Source organism: Dufourea novaeangliae, unplaced genomic scaffold (genome assembly GCF_001272555.1).
Source record: "Dufourea novaeangliae isolate 0120121106 unplaced genomic scaffold, ASM127255v1 scaffold65, whole genome shotgun sequence".
NCBI lineage: Eukaryota > Metazoa > Arthropoda > Insecta > Hymenoptera > Halictidae > Dufourea > Dufourea novaeangliae.
The window spans coordinates 5028-26337 of record NW_015373961.1 but is presented as its reverse complement, the minus strand read 5'-3'; the positions used below and the strand labels follow the sequence as shown (position 1 = coordinate 26337).

At 39.6% G+C, this 21310-nt stretch overlaps 3 protein-coding genes across 6 annotated transcripts; 2 read left to right on the top strand and 1 right to left on the bottom strand.

Moving 5' to 3' along the window:
* The first annotated feature begins 392 nt into the window (after positions 1 to 392).
* Positions 393 to 16141, top strand: LOC107186514 (F-box/LRR-repeat protein 16). 3 transcript variants are annotated; one of them, XM_015574398.1, is made up of 8 exons: positions 393 to 796; positions 1932 to 2175; positions 8960 to 9339; positions 11961 to 12254; positions 12742 to 13033; positions 13930 to 14125; positions 14745 to 14893; positions 15376 to 16141. In XM_015574398.1, exons 2-8 carry the CDS (start codon positions 2079 to 2081, stop codon positions 15522 to 15524), a joined length of 1557 nt encoding a protein of 518 aa, XP_015429884.1. In that variant the 5' UTR covers positions 393 to 796; positions 1932 to 2078; the 3' UTR covers positions 15525 to 16141. The 3 variants fall into 3 exon arrangements, with proteins under 3 accessions (XP_015429884.1, XP_015429882.1, XP_015429883.1); XM_015574396.1 differs by having other exon boundaries at positions 1876 to 2175; XM_015574397.1 differs by lacking the exon at positions 393 to 796 and adding an exon at positions 1328 to 1338 and having other exon boundaries at positions 1876 to 2175.
* Positions 16142 to 16657: 516 nt separating this feature from the next.
* Positions 16658 to 19112, bottom strand: LOC107186505 (DNA-directed RNA polymerase III subunit RPC8). Of its 2 annotated transcripts, none has more exons than XM_015574379.1 (5): positions 18984 to 19112; positions 18736 to 18919; positions 18340 to 18480; positions 18106 to 18230; positions 16658 to 18025 (listed from the first exon to the last, which is right to left on the bottom strand). In XM_015574379.1, exons 1-5 carry the CDS (start codon positions 19092 to 19094, stop codon positions 17972 to 17974), a joined length of 615 nt encoding a protein of 204 aa, XP_015429865.1. In that variant the 5' UTR covers positions 19095 to 19112; the 3' UTR covers positions 16658 to 17971. The 2 variants fall into 2 exon arrangements, with proteins under 2 accessions (XP_015429865.1, XP_015429866.1); XM_015574380.1 differs by having other exon boundaries at positions 18106 to 18188.
* Positions 19113 to 19476: 364 nt separating this feature from the next.
* Positions 19477 to 21004, top strand: LOC107186504 (ribosome biogenesis regulatory protein homolog). Its single transcript, XM_015574378.1, has 5 exons — positions 19477 to 19641; positions 19785 to 20043; positions 20112 to 20413; positions 20485 to 20658; positions 20734 to 21004. Exons 1-5 carry the CDS (start codon positions 19493 to 19495, stop codon positions 20861 to 20863), a joined length of 1014 nt encoding a protein of 337 aa, XP_015429864.1. The 5' UTR covers positions 19477 to 19492; the 3' UTR covers positions 20864 to 21004.
* The last annotated feature ends 306 nt before the right edge of the window (positions 21005 to 21310 follow it).

The window sequence follows — 21310 nt, the reverse complement described above, 5'->3', positions numbered from 1 at the left end:
CCCCCTAGTGGAAGCTGAGGTTGCTCGTGAGGGTACATCCAGGTAGCCGAAACAGATATCGAAAGTGACCGTAGTGGCGATTTGTTTTGACAAAAAAGAAATTATTTATCATCCCTTATACGACGCCGTCACCTGCTTACCCATCCGTCAGCCACCCGGCGGACACGTTGCACGGTCGCGACGCCTCAGTCGAGCGGGTTGCATAGAGTTAGGGGCGGTTGGGGAGGGGGTTCGACGACGCGCACGACGGTTCACCGGTCCACAGGCACAAGGGGCTTCCTCTCATTCGCTCGCGGCTGGAAAGCACACGGTCGCGCGCGTGGGGGCTCCGAGTGGGGGGCAGCCGGACAAGTTCGGCACGGATATCGATTCAGTCTCGCGCAAACCACCCCCATGTGTCGTGCCCGTCGTAGCAGCTCCACCTTTCTCTAGCTTTGTTTCACCCGCTCTCGGTGTCATGACTGACACATAAACAGAGGTGCCCGCGGTAAATGGTTCGCAGTGTGTTTTTCTCCCCTGGTTGCTGGCCGCGCGAAAATACACAAGAGAAAGAGGTCCTTCGACCCTGTGAACGAGACGCCGCATAACGTCGCACTCAAGACGGTTCGTCCGTCAATTATATACACCACGTTCGACGATTAAAGTTGCTTATCGATTCGCGAACTATTTCCAAGGAGGCATTCCATTGTTCATATACGGTTCGCAGTGTGAGGTGGTCAAAGGTTTATTACACAAAACCTGGGCGTTCCGACGAAGAAGACCAGAACGTACACTACTTTCTTTTCGATAATTCGAGGTATACTCGCGGACTACAGTAAATCCTCGACGAGTGTTCGAAGGCTCTTCTTCACTGAGCATTAAATATTTCATAGACTAATGGCCATATACGGCTGAAACAAATATCATTGGCTTCAGAGTTCCAAGCTCTACCACTGTGCTAAACTTCATTTAGAAGTCAACGTTACGTGCGGGGACCTCTCCTTGTAAGTGCCGAGGAGTCTTCGAACACTTATCGAGGATTTACTGCATGACACGCGTTCCCGTCGTCCCTCAGTGTCATGTCAGTGAGATTAACCCTTTTGCTACCGACGTCGGATACAGTGGATAAGAAAGAAAAACGGAACTTACACACACACACACACACACACACTCTCTGTACTAAACATATTCTAACGGAACGAAAGGTATACGCTGACAAAAAAAAACGTAACAGAGATATATTCGTGATATAATCTAAGAATCTGGAAGATCGCTTTTAAAAAGAGTGTGGGTGTCTGCCAGTACACTGGTGTTTGTGCCCATCAGTACGGTAAAAGCCAGGCGGAATAATGCGCATACGTACGTGATAATTCAGAATACAGATTTATCGTAGATTAATTCGATGGAAATTGAACGCACTCGTCGAATTCGAAACGGAATAAATACGTCGTCGAGCACGTTATCGAAACTTTTCGCGATATCAAGTTGTCGAAAGTGATGCCATTTAGTACACGTAAAATCGGAACTCTTCGGGCGACACGAGAGGTTATATTTCGATTATCGACGATACGACCAGCGCGAATATCCCGAAGCGAAGGGGTTAAAATAGATCAACTACGTGTGATACGTTCATCGTAATCGATTAACGAAGGGTTGCGTTTCGTTCTTTGCCCGTCCGCGGGGATAAATTTAGGTTATCGATATCGCCCGATGAATTAGCAGTCGAGAATGCCTCTTTCTTCGAAATAGCTCGACGCGATTCCAATCGATCGATCCCTCGCTCGTCTCCGACACCGTGGCGGGAAAGGGGGGGAGGGGAGAGGACTGTTGTGATTCTCGCCGCGGGATCGGATCGATCCTACCGTATATGTGTGTGTCTGTGTGTACACGGGACAGAAAGGAAAACGGGGCAGTGAAAAGAGGGAAAACACGATTACCCCATACGTGTTTAGTGTGTAATCGTTCGAGCCACGAAGAGACCGTTCTCTGCGACGAATATGAGGCGCTATAACCACGGCCACGCGGATCCGTGCTCGTCTTGACTACGATTCGTGGTGTGAACGACGGGGAGCGCGCGGGGCCCACCGCTTGTCCGAGAGATGTCTTCGATATCAGCGCAGGGGGTTGTCGAAAGAGCCAGCGCCGAGCTAACGAAGAGAATCAACGGTCTGGGATTGAGAGCGTCCAAACATCATGGTTCGTACGATTACCCGTATAATTTACTTCTTGTATAGAACTGTACGAATTGGAGAAACTAAAAAATAATTACTACTTCGAGTGCAACGCATCTTAAAAGTTCTGAAATGTGCACACGGGGGGGGACAAGCGATCTTAACTAATTTAAAATTAGTTAATGGGATTTAGTTAATTAATGACCGTAAAAGTACGTATTAGTTAATAATCGTAAAAGTAGCAAAACAAAAAGGGTTTAAAGAGAGCATGTTTTCGGAAATCGAGGTTCAGGTCAATCTTAGAACTGGGGTCGGTCTTTTATTCCCCCTTCGAAGTGTTAATCCCATAAAATAAAACGTAGTGTTATACCGTATATACAAGGTGTACCGATATGGAATCTATCAATTCTTTTCTTTAGAAACAAGACGTCGATACGCCATTCTAGTTCAAAAATATCTTGAGGTTTTTTTTTTTCTTTAAAATGTCGCAGGCTATTAGAGAATTACGTAAATCTATCCCCTGCTTTTGTTGGGTGTAAGTAACGAACTTGATTGAAAAGCACGGTTACTTGATAGTTCCGCGGACCTAACTTGTACTTTATGCAAGATTTGATTCAGTTCTACCGTAGTTCCGGGAAAAGCCAGGCCTGATCTCAAACGACGTTCAACTTGATTCACCTAGCGATTCGACGTACCTTTAACTTCAAAGTTGCCTAATTTCAAGTAATGCGGAGGCCTACCCCCCGAGTCAGATTCAATTAAGGTAACTAGACGCAACCTGGTCCTAATTCGTATTAACCAACCTAATCTAATCTGGTCTTTATCCAGACCTAACCGAACCCTGGTACAGTTCTGTCTCCGATCTAACTCAATTTCAAATAAACACCTAACATATACCCCCACCGTCAAATTCAATCATCCTAACTCTCGTCTAATTCGGTTTTGATCCGAACCTCATCGACGCTTCAACGCGATCCTGATTCTGAATGGACCTTTCAAATACGCTGGTTCACCTAACCCGAAATCAGATTCGACCAATGAATCCCCCCGAACTAAGATGACCCGATTTGTGTCCAGTAGAATGTGTAATGATATCTGACCTAAACCAACGTAAACCCGTCTAATTTGGCCCTGACCCGGGCCGAACGGGACTCAATGCATAATCCAGACCTAACCTAATTTATCTTAAATTCTTGTTACTCGTTCCACTTCTTTCTCCAACCCTGTTGCAACGTTATCGGTCGTTGTTGGCGATTTTTTCCAAAAAATCTGATGATTTTTCAGCTCACTTTTCTCCATATACCAAATCGTTCGATCAGATTCTCAAAGGACCATTCTAAATCTGTGCCCAAATGTCATTACGTAATCACGATGATGAATTGATTTCTATGAAACCGCAACCCTGTAGCTGCCACTGCCACCCCTAGCTGTTGACTGGTAGAACCCCGGTATCCGTGAAACTTTTATGGTCGCGTGTCGGATTCATCACAGTACTGAACAGTACGAAGTGTCAACCTAGTCCATTTCATGTTACCGTTCTACTATAAATAGTAATTTTCAGTATCAAATCAGAAGATGTAACAACCGTAATCGTGAGTTCGATGAGCTCGTGTACATCAGAGAAACCTAACCTATATTTCAGATATTCTTATCGACGCGAATAATCGACTTAGTAACGAAATAACGAACTTCTAAAATTTTTTCCAGGTGAAAGATGGAAAACCTTACCAAATAAACATTCCAGCGTTCAGTACGTATTATCTCCATATATCTCGAAATATCGAAAAACAACGACAATACGGCTATTTCGATTTTTGTATTCTAGTGTATCTAACTAAAACGTAAAACAATGCCAAAGTCGTAAAACAGTTGTTACTTTGTCGTAGGAGTCTTCTGATAGTGCCTCTTTATTGTTATCGTGCATCGAAAAGTAGAAGAGGCGTTTCCATGACGTGAAATCGGAGTTTCGATTTCGAGCGGTGGCCATATTGGGAGAAATCGATATATCGTGAAATGTCGATCGTTCGACTTTGCGAGTTTTACGAGGCGATCGTAATATAGAGAGCAGGTTGAAATGCGTTCCCTCAGAAATCTGAAACGGTGGTTAAGTGGCTGCCTTCAGTCGCAATCCCGAACTGCAACGGAATCTCCCTTTCGCTTTACGTGAACCCACACACGCCACGATGTTGGCATTCCCAAGCCAGATTCGTGTCTACTGGACTCTTTACTTCCGTTTCAATACTTTATAGGAACGGTTTATACGATCGCGATAAAAAGCTTTTTACGAACGTTCAGTGAACCAACCAATGTCGTATCAATTGTCGAGATTACTTTATGGAAGAGGGAAGATTATACCAGATTATCGTGGAAATGATAATATTAATAACAATAATAATATTTTTTTCGAAATGATTTATGAAGCGTGACCTTCGTGTGACCTTGAGTGTGCAAAAATCCACAAATGTATGAGAGTAGATTTAAATAATAAAATAATTATAATAGAGGGATTAGTGGAAAAATATATCGAAGTTCATGGAGACACCATTTTGAGAATTTATTAAAATTAATTTTCAGTAAACCAAAAGCAAGTGAGATACTAAAAAGTGTTCACGTTAGGTGAGGGACAGCCTCTATTAGAATATGGAAAATTAACAATTGATAAGAATACACAAGAATGAAAGTTATGTATAGCAGATAATACGGATCATTTAAATGCAGGAAGGCAGTTATAATAAGTCACGTGAGAATATGATTGCGAATATACACCGTAAGTGGAAGTGACCGGCAATGGACAGACACGTGAGATGACTGCTAACGAAATTGTCATGATCTAAACGGAATCCCGATTTTCATCGTCGATTTAGTTGAAAATAGTATTAGAATACTGTGCATTGTAAAGTTTTCATTTGTCATTTCCACACCCAATCCCCTCATTACGGTGAAACAACCTCTGCATACGTTATGGAGAATTCTATCAACGGTTTTCTCCCGTGTCTGACCATTGCCGACTGTTTCTACTGATCACACGCAGCGCATTTTCCCGAGTGCCCATAAAAGGGATGGACTTTTTACGGTGTTACTCACAATCCATGGATGTTACTGCCTTTTTAATTTAACCTTATGTTTATAAACATCAGTTTATAGCAATCAAAGTATCGTTGATGGAAAAAAGCCAAGCGTATCCACACTCCATTTTTTTTTATCTCGCGAAGATTTTTGCAAATAATCTTATTTTACGTATCTAGGGAAAATAGGGACCCACTTTTTCGAGTACACGAAGATTTTTTCGGATATTCTAAAGTTATGAATAGGAGAAATACAGACCCCATGCGAATGGGACTCGAACCAACGGATCATCGGAACTCTTAGTTGATCAGTACTTTAACCAACTGAGCCACTGGGTGCTCTTACGACTTCTCTGAAGTTATCCTTCATTTCTTTTAACTTTACATTGATATTTTATTTCTTCTTGTGACTTTACGTAACATATGGATAGAGTGTCTCGGGTCGCGTAGTGCGATCGGGGCTGGAATCAGGACACTGCTCAATGTCCCTAATACTGCCACTTTATTTATTTTACTTTACAATACGCATTGTTTAAACAAATATTATTGGCTTCAGAATTCCAAGCTCTATCACTGTGCTAAACCTCATTGAAAAGACTGCGTTACACCTGGGGACATCTTGTTAGTGCCGAGGAGCATTCGAACACTCATTGAGGATTCACTGTATTGTGGGTATATTTGTGGGTAGGGACCAAAGTCTTCGTGTTATCGCGATCAGAAAACAAGCTCGATCGTTCGTCGAGGAGGTGCTTCGCGATCCTTCTTCCCCTGGGTCCAAACGTGTGGCACCGTTTTCAGAACGCGGGCGGAAGCGATTTCGATAATCAGCCGCGACGACACGGGCCGAATGATTAATCGTTCCTCCCGGAGCGACGCCCGGTATCCCGCCGTGATTTTATCAGTCCCTCGACAAGCTGGCGCGCGTCCAGCCTATTTTACGCATTTAAAATAAATCCTATCCCTACTGTCAGCATTTTCGCGCGCGCGCGCGCGCGCGAACGGTTGCGATGTACAAGGTGTCCCATTTAAAGCGATTCCCTCGAATATGTCTGAAATTATTCATGATACCGGAAAGTGTTTCAAAAGTTTTGCCTATTTGACTTTGAGGTTAGTTTTCACGCCGTAAAAGGGCGATTGGGCACGAATGAATCATACCGTTTCTCTTGTTTTGAATCACTCCATAAACCCACAAAGTTTCATTCCAATCCGCCAATCAGCGTTCGCGGTGTTACTATGTAAGTAGATACCAATACTTTTTTTTTCGATACAAGTTATGAGTATCGATACGTTGACGGTATCGGTTGATCCCTATTCACCATTCGTCATTCAGCCACCCGCGTGTGTGTGTGTGTGTACGGCCGCGTTCCTCGAGCTACAAATGTCGTCGATTCACCAGCGTGTTTCCGTCTGGCAAATTGCTGACCCGTTTCCGTAAACCGATACGATTCCACGGTACACGGCCGATCAACGCGACAATGCCCCTGGGAACGATCGAAGGACGCCAGAATCGATTGATCGATCGCCACTCAAGCGGAATTATCCCAATTGTCCACACGTGTAAAAGCAATGGCGTTTTTCTTTCGATTTGGAACTGTTGTTGGACAGCAGTTCCACCGATACGAATATTAAACGCGGATTTTATGCATTTGTAGGATTATAGAGCTCTGTGGAACACAATAAAAGTACAAATCTTTCATTAGTCGCAACGGATTTTTGAATTCTATTCTTAACACAATTTGTACTTGGAAATAAAATATCGTCGAGGCATTATTGGAAATGACACTTGCTGGAGCCCATGTAGTAGTAATTTGAAGCATCCTAAACAATTTTTCTAAAAAATTTTTTCTTTCTTTTTTTTTCAAGAATTTTTTCAAACGCGATGAAACTTTCAATCGGAATTTTTAACCATAAAAATATAGTCTATAATGTTTAAACTTCAATTTAGACGATCTTTTTTGCGACTTTATTGACAAATTTTTGTTAACAACGGCTGATTCAATACCGAGAAAGCACATGATGTTTCGAAAACGGCTTAAAGGCGCCTTAGACGTAAAATAGCCGTAAAATGGGCGTTTTCATGGCGTCATGTGCTATCTAGGTATTGGCTTGGACACACACATATGTGCACTAAAATAACAAATTTATAAAAAAGACCCTTTAACATAAACGAATATGAAATTCTTTTGCAGAAATCTTTTTCCAGAGAGAAGTTATTAATTTTTATCCATCGAACACTGTGTGTCGTCCAGAACAAGCCAGGTATAGGTTAGGTTAGGAAGCCAGTTACCCTCTTGTCGATACGGCGCATTAATATTACTGTCTCTATAAAGCTTGGCTATTAAAGAATTACATAAATAAAAGGTAATCGAAAATATTCAGAAACACAAAAGTTATCAGGTTTTTTCCGTGATTTTTATATACACGGTACCACTGTGAGGCATTGCGATATGCTTCAAAATAGAGCCACGCACATGTGGCCATTTTTGATTACCGTTTCGACCTCTAAATCAAACATCCTGGAGATGGAGAAATGCGCATGGAACCGTAAGGACGAAATAACATTGTCCTTCCGGGTGGTCCAAGCACCGTCTGTGAGAACAATAGTTTCTGTGATCTTGTTTGGACGATTTCGTTGGTTCTTCTCGTCGTGGTCCGCGTCGTGTTCTAGAATAGAACACCACGAGTAGTGGACCATCGCATTGGACGTTGTGGACGTCGACGGTTCCGTTCAGGATCGAGGGAAAATAAACAAAAAAAGAAAATGGCCGAATAGAGGACGAATAAAACGAAAATAACCGCTGTGTTGCACATATTCGTCGAGTTTACCTTTGCGGAAACGCCTTTAAAGACACGTCCGCCAATACATACACCACGCGCTTTGCGGCTTGGGAGTGTACGCAACAGAATAATCGGTCCTCTATATTTAGTGGCTTGTGCAAGGTACCCATTATGATGATAATAATACTAATATGACCTTATTACACGCGAGAAAATTATCGAAAGGACATGACATGGAAAGAGAGATAGATAGAGAGAGAAATATATAATGGGTCTAACTATTCTAGCTGCTGTTAATCCCTTAAAGGGGGTGGCTGGTGTGAACGGGCTAGAAATGAATGAATTTTTGGGAATTTCTTGTGAAAAAATTACTGAACCAATTCTCTTTGAAACTTTAAGAATACTTTATTGTACAATCAACCTGAATAAAAAAATTTTTATTTTCAATTTTTATTTGCGTATTACAGTGATCCCTCGATGAATGCGGCAGGAGGAACATCGCTATTCCCACAACTGGGGGAGTCCTCCTGCGGAGCCAGTTAAGACAGAGTAAACAAAATCTAAGCAGGGGCTCGGCTTTGATCAAAAAATAAATTTACGAGGGGCTGAAACATAAACCCGAGTATGTCGCACTCATCGAGACATTACTGTAATACGCATCGATACAATTCACATGTATCGCCATCCAGTCGTCGAATTCGAAATTCTTTATCCAGCATAATGAGTAGCCTGTGGATTTTATGCATTTATAGCCTATGGGGCGCTGTGAAATACAATAAAGGACATTCTACTTCTGCTCTCTATGAATCACTTTATAAAATGTTATTTTGCATGAAAATCCGCAGTCTAAATTATCGAGTTTTTGCTGCCATCTCTGACAGCCATAAACATCCGTCGCAACGGTCGCCGCCTTGTTACGTAATACGAGTGTGACGGAGACGAACGCGTCTGTGTTGCTGGTTTCAGGTGGGGGAAAGGCCAGCGTCATGGAGCGCGTTACGAACGTGTTCTGCGGAAGCGGCGGGGTGGCCTACACGAATCTGCAGAGCGCCAGCAATGCGAACGCGACCCCGGAAAAGCCGAGCAGAAGCGTGCCGGCGACAACAACGGCTGCGATGGGCAACATGCCGAACGTGAACAATAAGAATCTGAACAGCGCGGCCGGAGGGGGGACGCCCAGCCGCGGACGGATATCCAGGAACCGTTCGAAAAACGTGCCGTTAGCCAGCGGCGGCACCGGCGGTTACGTCGCACCGGTCACGTGGGATCAGCTGATGCAGGACGATCACTTTTTAGGGAAATTTTTCCTCTACTTCAACGCGATCGAAAGGAGAATCTTGGCTCAGGTGCCGCGATACTAGCGTATTAATTACAAAATTTTCGAAAATTCTATTGATTTTTAATTGTGGAATACCAAATGGAGTAATTTGATTTTTTAATCTGGGGCGTAAGGATTTTTTTTAAATTTAATTTTAATTCTGGAGCTGTGAAGTAATGTACAATAGTTTCTATTTTTGAACGGAATAAGCAAGTTGTCCCAATATTGATGGTACAACCGAGGAGGGGGGTTTAATACATGAGAAAATAAGTCGAAAATGTGGAATAAATTTTGTTCATTTTAGGCTTTGTTTTAGAGAAAATCGACTTTGAAAATTAATCTAAAAAGCGTGCGTGGTGATCTTATTAAGTAGAAAGGGAATGCAATGGACCGACACGGTAGCCAAGTCCTATTCAATTGCATGCGTATCCAGCAGATTTTCAAATTCGATTATTTCGAAAACAGAGGATCGAATGAAAAAAATTTTTTCCATATCTTCGACCTATTTTCTCATGTAGAATCACCCCCTCGCCGGTTGTACCCTCACCACTGGGATACTGTATATTTAATTATTACATTTTTGCTATACAAATGGGAAACACGACAGTTGTGAAATAGAGATTGTGTATAAGAATATATCTGTGCGATAGAAAAAATGCAAATGTCGACAGACCGGACGTTGGGTTAGGTCGCGATTTAAAAGTCAATTAGTTGTCGAAGCTACAATTACATTTATTACTATTTACATTTATATTTTACTGAAATTTATTATTATTTGTTAAACACGACAGAAATACAGTCAAAAAAATCCTAGTGGGTGAACAATTCAAGAAATAAATCGAACAGAACAGCGTTAAGTTTATATCGAAAAAGCTAGATTTTCCGACGTGTTTCGGAAAATAACAAAAACCCAGCATCCTTTTCAGCTACCTTTAATTAGGATAAAAAAAACAGGTTTAGTTCCATCGTTGTCGGACTTGTCGAGCAATATTATCGCGCACCTCGTAATTACCACCTATTCTTGGCGATTCCAATTAACGTGCGCTGTCGATTATTTACGTTTCATCGCTCGACTGGACGCGGTGACGAGCGAAATTGTCATCTGGACGATAGATGTCGATAAATGAAAGACGAAGAACATTTTTTTCTGCGTCGTAGGTTGTTCTTAAAATAACGATAACACGGAGTATTATATTTCTGATTGATAAATGAATTGTCTGGAAGGTTATCGACAGAATTGAGGTTAGGTAATATGACATATGTACAAGGGTGACTCAGGTCGGGTAATTAAATCGTGGAGGTGATTACGTAAGAAAAAATAAGTCGAAAAAGAAATTTTTTCACAAGAGGTCTTCGTTTTCGAGAAAGGACCACTTAGAAATTTGCGTGTGTATTTGTGGTGACGATAAGTAGAAATGGAATGCGATGAACAGACACACGTGAGCGAAGTTCTATCCAATAGCACGCTTTTTCAGCAGATTTTTAAATTCGATTATTTCGGAAATAAAGCGTCATAGGAAAACATTTTATTTCATATTTTCGATTTGTTTTTACGCGTAGAATAACCTGCTGCACCGTTGTACCACCTTAAACACCCTTGTATAGTATGCTCTTTCTATAGTCAAGCCCCTTGGGAGCGGCAACGCGATTGTAGTGAACAGTAGACAGGATTTTGCCGTTTTCGTTGTAATGATCGTAATGAGGATAGTGAACGCGATTATAATGGGACAATCTTTTCGTCTGCGTCTACTGTTCGGATAGAAAAATCTATGAATATTCTTATATTATTTTTATGAAACAATTTGCAAATAATTTCGAGATCATAACGGGAAAGAAAGATAAAAGTTTAAAGTGAAATTTATGTTATAAAGTACTGTAATTTGGATCGCTTTCAATAAGTAAGGAATGCATGAAAATATCGCGAACACACTTAGAAACGGAAGATTTCCGGTTGACGTTGAGAGGATCTGCCATCTTTTCTGTTGCGCAAGTTTCCCCGAGAAGATAATTCCTTCTGTCAGATATAAATCAAAACGATGGAGGAGGATTCGTTACGCGATCCATCGGTGTCGGGAACGATTGTTTATGACTCTGTTTATGACTCGGTTTAACGACGCCTGTACAGCTCTCGAGAAGTCTTGGACGTTTGTATATATGTAGATACGTTTTAATGAGCGTCGGTTAGGAGTTCACATTGTTGAGACGATTTACCATAATAACAGTTTAGAAGGAACTATTCTGTGGCCACAGTTATTACTTTCTTCCACTGATTTATTATATTTCTCGAATCTTATTATATTCTTATATATGTATATTATATTATTATATTCTTCACATTGCATCATATTACCCCGTTTCCTATGCGTACATGTCATAAGGAAAGAGGTTATGTTTTCGAGAAGGTGTGGAGATAATGGAAGAAGGTCTGACTGACAAAGTAGAAGTAGATGTTTGAGACGGATAACCTGCAAATACCAGTTTTCAAATAATCAAATATTTTTCGACTCGATGAAATTGATCCCCTTTTATTTTAAAAAACTTCCAATTGTGCCTGATGTGTGCAGAATCAATTCTCCAAAAAACTGACATAAATTTTTGACATAATGCCTATACATAAATCTGTTTGCTGATCAGTGATTACGATTACAGGTATGCTCAAGATGGAGGGACATACTTTACGCGCGACCTCGGCTTTGGGCGGGATTGGTGCCCGTGGTCAGGTGCCGGGAATTACGCGGCATGCCGCCCAGCTCGCGTACCCGCCTTTACGCATCCCTGGTCAGACGTGGTTTCCGCTCGCTGGTCCTTGTCAGCGCCGCGGATGAAGATATCCCGGAACTGACCCACGGATTCCCCCTTGCCCAACGGAACGTTCACTCGTTGTCCTTAAGGTCCTGCGCGATCACCGACAAGGGCCTTGAAGCTCTTTTAGACCATTTGCAAGTGAGCAGTTTTGTGTGTATGTATGCTGAAGAACAATCGATCGTTACACTGTGGATATTTATGCGAATATAGATATTTTTGTTGGGTTAACAGAAATTAGGGGTTTTTCAGGGTCAAAGGAAAATAAAAACCCACGTAACCCTTACCTCTAACCTTCATCAGGATAGAATGAGCTTCGGAGGCTTAAAAATATATTAATAAAATAAGAATAATCAATATTCTAAAATACTTCGATTAATTCAGTTTATTAATTTAGTGAAATATTAACATTACATTCTTAGTTATTTAGTATGTGTATTATTGTATTGTTCGTTATAAAATAACAACAGAGCCTTAGAGGTTGTTTTACACGGATGAAGACTATAAATGCATGGAATCCACAGTGTAATTGTAACATTGTCTTTTTTTGCATAATTTTGAAAAATATCGTTAATGCCCCAATGCATGGGGGGGGGGGAATTTTGTTAACGGTCCCTTTTATTTTTAGGCATTGTTCGAGCTTGAATTAGCCGGTTGTAACGAGATAACGGAGGCTGGCCTGTGGACCTGCTTGACACCTAGAATAGTATCGCTCTCCTTGTCGGATTGTATTAACGTGGCCGATGAGGCTGTCGGAGCTGTCGCTCAATTGTTGCCGAGCCTTTACGAGTTCTCGTTACAAGCTTACCACGTCACCGACGCCGCCCTCAGTTATTTCAACTCGAAGCCGAGCAGCGCCCTCAGCATTCTGAGGCTCCAGTCCTGCTGGGAGCTTACCAATAATGGTGTATACAATATTGGTAAGCCCCGTGAGACGCACACGATCGTCGCCGTTTCATTTAAGACCGCGATATTCTTTGTAAACTGGAAAATTTAATTTTACGAATTAAGGGTAACAATTAAATTAAAAATAAGAACGTATAAGAACAATTGAATTAAAGATACACAAAGTATTTAGAAGAACACGAGAGGATTGCGTGGACGTGTTCCGCGGGAATCCAGGTAGAAATACCGCGGTGACGATAGCGTGAAATTTAGTCAGGTATCACACGCATCCGGCCATTATAAATTTAGAATTAAGGAACACAGCTTTATTTAGCGTTCAGGCTCTCAGCGATAGTTTAAGACTCAATTTCCTAGGCGAGTGGGTGGTCAACGACCGGTTACCGTTATTTATATGTGACACCTTTGACATTAGTAATTCCAACAAAGTGCCTTAAATATACCAAGAATATCGTACTAAGGTAAACAGATTAGCTAGAAACAGGCTGTCTCCGAGTTCGTCCATAACATTGTAAGCTTGTTATGACTTTGGATTATGCAAAGTTCGTATTATTGCGGACTAACTGACAAGAAGAGAGACGATGTAAGAAAAAATTTAATTCCTCTACTAAGAATTTCACTGGCTTAACACTTCGACTATCAAAATTTCTACTACGAAAATTTCTTTCAAATCTCAATAGACAATTGCTATTTTGAAAACTTAATTCTTTGTTAGATTATATCTTACATAATTCCATACAGTATAAATCCACAAAACTCCAGAGGTTAGTTGTAACAGTCATCGAGCCGTATGAGAGACGCTTTGGTCTGTAAAATTAATAGTTTTTCAGAACAAAGAACGCATAATCGTATCGTTATGATTCTCCTGACAATCGAGTCCATAATCAAAATGAAATGCTTTTTATGTTTTCAGTACATTACTTGCCGCATCTGACCGTATTGTCGCTGTCAGGGTGCAGTAAAGTGACGGACGACGGCGTTGAGTTTATAGCGGAAAACTTGCCAAGACTTCGTTCCTTAGATCTGAGTTGGTGCTCAAGGATTACTGACACAGCCTTAGACTATATTGCCTGTGATTTGAATCAGTTAGAGGAGCTTACGTTGGACAGGTGAGAGCGGATCATTGGATACACACGGCCTAACAAGCATTTTAAATCGCCTCGAATCCGACTAGACACACAACGGAAACCCTACCTGTCCGTTCAATCGCTTCATTCATGTTCTAAATACTGAACGCGTCAACGAGCATTCTATTTAGGATCGGCCATTACGCAATAAGTGATTCACCTACCAAGGCTCTCCCGTCGAGACACCTAAGGAGACGGACTCACAATCTGTTTAAACGACCCAATCGAGTCCTCGACAAGATGATATACGCGACATCGAACACGTTGGAAGGCCCCCGTACGAAACGTTTTGGCTCGGTCATGTGTCACATTGTCTTCGAATAATCCGTGCCAATTTGTCTAGAAGTGAAACGTTAATGGAGCTATCGTTATGATCGCGAAGCGATTAGCGTACTCGAATTGAAATAAGAACAAGAATTGGAAGTCTTAATCTTCGTATTCAGAATTTTGATATTCGGTGAACGGAAAATATTCATATAGAAATTTGAGGTTACAACCGCGAAAATGTTGAATTAACGAATTCACAAATTTGAAATATCATAAACAATGTGTATGTTCGAACGAATATATATTTAAGATTCTTCTACCCGTTTGTGTGCAGGTGTGTCAATATCACGGACATAGGTGTAGGCTACATCTGCACAATGGGATCATTGAGCGCATTGTTCTTGAGATGGTGCTCACAACTTAGGGACTTAGGTCTTCAGAACTTGTGCGTCATGAAATCCTTACAAGTACTCTCCGTTGCTGGTAAGGCTTGGCCTATATGTGGATCGAAGTTTAAAATGTAGCACGAAAAGGATATAGTATACGACCGCAACAATAGTAGAACAATGAATGCATTTGGTAATAGTGTACAATTCGGTCGGTATCTCCGATTTTCTTCAAACAGTAATATGTTGAAAGGGACTGTCTAAAAAGGCAAAATCGAATCGAAAATATTCTTCATTTACAAGGAAATTAAAATTGAATATTCCTCGGGCACATTCATTACGACTCTGTTAACGTGTCTGACCAGTGCTTACTATTTCTACTTTTTATAGCCTCTATATCTATACTTTCTAAATAATTCACTACACAATAAGCTTCAAAATAACTTTCTAAAACCCACATTTTAAATAATTACTACACAATAAGCTTTGAAATAACTTAAGCTCTTCTTTGCCGTTAAACAGTTCACGTTAGTTTACTTTAATGTCGATTCGTTCACTTCAAATTAATCATGTTCGCAGGCTGCCCATTGCTCACGAGTAGCGGATTGTCCAGTCTGATACAGCTTCGACATTTACACGAGCTAGAGCTGACCAACTGTCCAGGAACCTCTCAGGAATTATTCGACTATTTACGTGAGCATCTGCCGCGCTGCCTAATCATCGAATAAAATCGATCACGATATCCACAGGGGCAGGGAATGCCCTCTAGATGATTTCTTTGCGTTTCAACGATGCACGACGCCGCGGCCGAGAAACATAGCACGGCGGAGTTTGTATTCCTAAGAGCGAACAGAAAGACGAAGGGAAGAAGACAATGTTTCACGTAAAGCAATACTTAGAAAGACAATGGTTAACGACGACCGAGGGGGAAACATCGTACAGATAGGGAAAAGCAATTGACGTCCAAACGCGAACTAAGTACTGTGTTTTGTTTCTCATGTAACGATCTATAAACAAGAAAAAGAAAACTGGAAAGACGAAAAAAAAAATGAGAGACACTAGCCCCTAAACGTGTAAAGTAAACAATGAGGATACTAAATAGCGCATATAGGCATTTTTAATACACCAGAGCTCCCGTATCAATCGCACCCCTTCTGTTCACACTAGATTCTTCGATAATGGCCGGTAGACGGTGGATTGAAACACGTAAAAATGCAACAATAAACCATCGAAGGAGTTCGTAATGTCTTCGTTCCCAGAGAATCCCTTTTCTTTTACAGTGGACTCTAATTATATTGCCACAGTCGGCGTTGTAGAGAAGTAAAATGGTAATTAGTTCAGAACCCCCTCCATGTTAAGTTCTATCGGCATAGTCTCGGCCGTCAGCGCCTGCTTAAAAGCTGAATCGTCGTGGTGCTCAGATTAACGCAACGTGGCGGGAAAGCGAATTTGTGTGCTCGAAAGTACGTGTGAAGGGGAAGTACCTCGCGTGGTAATATGTTTCGAGTCCTCTGTATTAGTCAAGGTAAGATTACTTTACGTTTTTCAGTAAGGCACATACACTTATGCTTGTACCATTATCATTAGGAACCTATATTGTTTAAAGTGAATTCTTTAATTTGAAGCTAGTGTTTAGAAAATAATATTAATAGCAGTCTTTTTGTTGAACGATTTGATGTTAACGTTAAATTTTCAAGTCTAGCTATACGTAAGAATTTTAACTTAACTTTCTCTCAATCTGTTCTCTTTTAATCGATATTAAATACTCCTTAAATAGTTTTGCTGGTAAAACTTGTAAATGTAACCTAATGTGTCCATCAGTAGAACCGACATTTTATATACACCGACCTAATGAATAAAAGATAATGTCGTCGGTCTCCTTTTCAAAAAGACTTTCTATTAATTTCGGGAATCATTCGAGCAACTGTTGTATTTTTTCGTATTTCGACCCACTATATAGTGTTCCATTATATGGTTGGTCGTTGCATTTTTAAGTTTCTCGAAGGATCGACAAAGTACGAATGAAATAAAATAGAAGAGAAGTGCGTACAATCGATAACAATGTTCAGAGTTTCACGCGTCGCTTGACGATAGGGAAATATTGCGACAGCTAGCCCCACGTAGGTTCTCGCTAAAAGAACGTAGTAAATGTCCGATGAGACGGCACGACAGACTCAAGCAGTTAGAACTGTGATAAATTTTTATTGTACTCGCATTATTTCACTTTGAATGTGTTTTAGAGTGTCGTTCAATCCGCTTGCGAGGCCGTTTAAGACCACGATCTGGTCACGTTAGTCGCGGTGCTTGAAAAGGAAATAACAAAAAAAAAAGAGAGACTAATCGAACTACATAGAAAGTGACTGTTCAACGAGCGAAAAAAAATAAATAAATAAAAAAAAAGGCAAAAAACATTCCGACGAGTCTTGACGGTGATTTTTATTTATTTACGAGACACGGATTCGCGTGATTTGTTCGATGACACGTGTTGCTGAAATAAAAAGGAACAGAAAAAAAGACAAACCGAATGATCGTTGCACATGTATCTGTCGTCTAGAAATGTGTTCGACTATATTTTATCTACGTATATTCCGCTGTCATGTAATTAATGTTTCCTAAATTTAAGGCTTACACCTAGCTAAGTTCTTGAATGTTTTTCATTCACTGTAACGATATATCACAATATAGAGAACGTGTTTTATGTGTTTAATACTGTTAAACGATTTTGACGAATATTTAAAAAAAAAGAAAAAAAAAAGACAAGAACACGATTGCGTCACACTATCCTCCATCGGCACGTAATAATGTGAAGAATTTTTATGCCACTGTTTAAATTGAATTGCTACAGACTATGCAATGTTTTTTATGTTGAAACTTGTACCACCGAATACAATTTTTGTGTAATATTTAGCATTACCTCGACTTTTACCGAACTGATGTTATTTTTCGCGTGTTACCACATATTTCAAATATAACGTCTTTGTATATATTGTACAAATACTAATTAATAATTCTGTTACCAATGGAAACTGAATATAAATGTATCCGCACAGTAAAAATTCTATCGCGAAATCGGGTGGCACGTGACGCCAGTCACGGATATAACTTTCGAACGTGATAACATGATGGAATCTGCTGTGAAATAAAAATTTATTGATCCAAATTTATTTTTGTGCTCTTAGGTATTCTCCCACCATGTGAGTAAACCAAGTCCCGGCTCATCTATAGCACCCTATAGTAATTAAAATTAAATCTGTTGAGCACTGATACATATTTTTATCAATATTTTAATATTTAATAAATTACACATACCCCTAAAGTATATGGAGATATATTTTTAGCTTCTGATTTTTCCACAGATTCCCCGGATACATTAGGTCCAGTAGGTAAAGTCTCTGTGAATGATTCGTTCACAACCCTGAATCGTATAATTTCTCCTGAAGTGTTTGGAGTATTATTATGTTACTTCTTGTAATCATTGTTATTTTCTATACGTGTATAAACACATTAACAATATTGATTAGTTTCGGATACTAATTGAAGTACCTGCATCCATAAATAGATCATGCTTTTCACCATCCCCTGTGTCATACTCCCACACCCAAGCTTGTTCCATTTGATCAAACCTTGACGGATGTTGCAGTTTATTGGGTGGAATTACAATATCTTCAAAAAATCCCAATGTTACTGCAAAAAAAAAATAGTCTCTTGTGTTTATGAAATCCATAAGCCACTACAGGACCAAGGGAAACATAATAATAATATAATAAACATGTACAGTGTAAACAGATTAAAGTGCTTTGGAATTTTAAAACATTATTACTGCAAATTATAAGCAGATCAAATATAATATACAAATTTTTTTTTCATTCGAACTTCCTTATCAACCCTTAAAACATTTAAATATATGTCTGTAATATCCTATATATGATATAGACATACCATGCACACCATCGAGACTACAGCTACGTATCTTCCCTATTAAAATTTCTTCCATAAATGGGCGAAACACAATAACTCGAAATATTACTTTAGTATGAGATGCCCCATCCCCTGGAAAAATATAGGATTCTTCAATCTTCGTGATATCGTGCAGAGCGATACAAAGACCCACGTTCAGGTAAACCTGAAAGAAATGTTTGAACTTGATTCCTCTCGTTGGTAGAATTATTTGAATTATAGTATCCTACCTTATTCGCAAGCTTCCTGTTAAGTTCGTCTGTAATCGCGTCGTTTAATTTTCGTTTAAATTCCCACGGTGGGATCCTAACTGTGTCTTTCAATTCAGCGAGAACAAACATTTTCGTGATATAACCAATAGAATGATGTCCAAATAATACGCAATCGCTGTTATTACTCTAATTCAGTCTGAGAACATAATTCTTTTTCCTCCAATAAGTACGTGGAAACTACAGTTTCATTTAATAGTTGTATCTGCTATAAACCATGGGAGTCTTCATATCGTGAGCATTGAGAAAAACCGCATTTGTGTCAACATAACCTTGAGTGCACGTGCTTGAACGTATTCTCCTGAACGGAGAACAATATTTAAGTTTAGATTTCATATTTGAACTTATTTTACGAGTATTCATAGTGAAGAATGTAGTGGAAAGTTAAGCGATTTGTAATACATAATTAAGTGACAATTGTTTGGAAGTTCGTTTTTAAAAATTATTTTGGAGAACGCGCACTTGAGAGCATGGATGTCGTCCAGGCAATTTTAAAGAACGAAAGCCAGGAGAAGGATTCACGTAAATCCACTGAAGTGCATAAGGATGTAGAAGTTGAGACAGATGTGGGATCTCTTCTCGCATTAGATTACAATACTCTCAACTTGAAAACACTAAGGTAACCTAACAACGGTAGTTATAATTTAATACTCATACTCTGTTTATATCTCCTTTATCCGAATTTCTACTTAATAGTATAGTATATTCTACATTTATCTTCTTTATATTGATTTCCTTTAATTGGTGCACAATATTTTGTAGATCTGAACAAGAAGAATACCTGAAGAGTGTAACAAGGGATAATGTGCAAATATTGTTTAATAACATTTGGGAGCTGCCAACAGAACGTATTGATGAAGCAATAGTGGCAAAATTACCAAAGCCTCAATTTGTGTTACCTAGATCTCGTCAGATTCCAAAGCCAAAACCATTAACAAAATGGCAACAGTATGCTAAAGAGAAGGGTATCAAATCTAAAAAGAAAAATAAATCAAAACTTAAATGGGACGATGAGTTACAAGTAAGTTTCTTCCTTACAATTAATTACATTTTTTATCGAGTTTATACAATAATTTCGTGCCTTTACAGAAATGGATACCTACTTTTGGTTACAAACGTAACAATGCTGAAGAACAGAAAGAATGGTTGGTTGAAGTTAATAATGAGAACAAGGCGATGGAAGATTCATTTGCGGTAGCAAAAGCAGGAAAAGAAGAAAGACGGTCGAAGAACGAATTGCAAAGGCTGCGTAATATTGCTAAAGCGAAAAATATTAAAATTCCACAAGTGGGTCTGCCTACAAGAGAACACTTTCCTGATCCACAACAGTTATCTCAGGCCATTACTGTTGCACGTACATCAACGGCATCGGCTGGCAAATTCCAGGACAGGTACATGCATTAAAACATTAGTTATAAAAAGTACACACAACACTTAAAAATTAACGGCATAATACTTCCAGATTACCAAAGGAAAAGGATGCTAAAGGTATTGCAAGACAAGTGCCTGGTATGAAACGAAAGGCAGAAGAAGTTCCATCAAATCTACAAGATGAAAGGAAACGTAATAAAAACTTAGCAGATAACATCCTTAAGAGTAACGCTAAAATCTTCCGCGAGGACTTTTCTGTGCCAAAGTAGGTTCTCAAGATATTTGACAAATCTTTTAACTTTAACAAGTTCAATATACATGAACATTTTGCACTTTGTAGAGTAAAACCAGCCAAGACACGTGTAATGAAAGGTAAAAGAGGAGTAAAAAGCACGGGATCGAAAAAACCAAAAGCAGGAAAAGGAAAGCGAGACATGCGACTTAAAGCTGGAGGTAGAAAACGAAGGTAAAAGATTGAGTGTTCAATCTCAACGTCCGTTCGTTCATCTTTAATTACACAGGTTCCAGTAATCAAAGAAACATCAATGTATTGTATTCGGATTTCTTACATGTTACATTATAAATAAAGGTCAACGTCAAAATAAATAATATCACAAAAATATATGTACAATGTACTATCACCGACTAGGTATAGAATAGACCTATCATCCAATGCTTTTTTCTGTCCCACGTTCATAGGGCTACGTAGCCCTGTTACCATTTTAGTGTCAATACCCGACGTTACCGATAAAGCATGAATTCTGAGTATTATTAGCACAAATAAAGTGTTATATATTCCATTCATATTACGTGTATCTATATGATTTCACGAGAATAAAAATATCCGATGCTTCAGTTTAAGGTTTCAGTTTTATTATTTATTTATTTTTAAGGTTCAGTTTTATTATTTTGTGAAA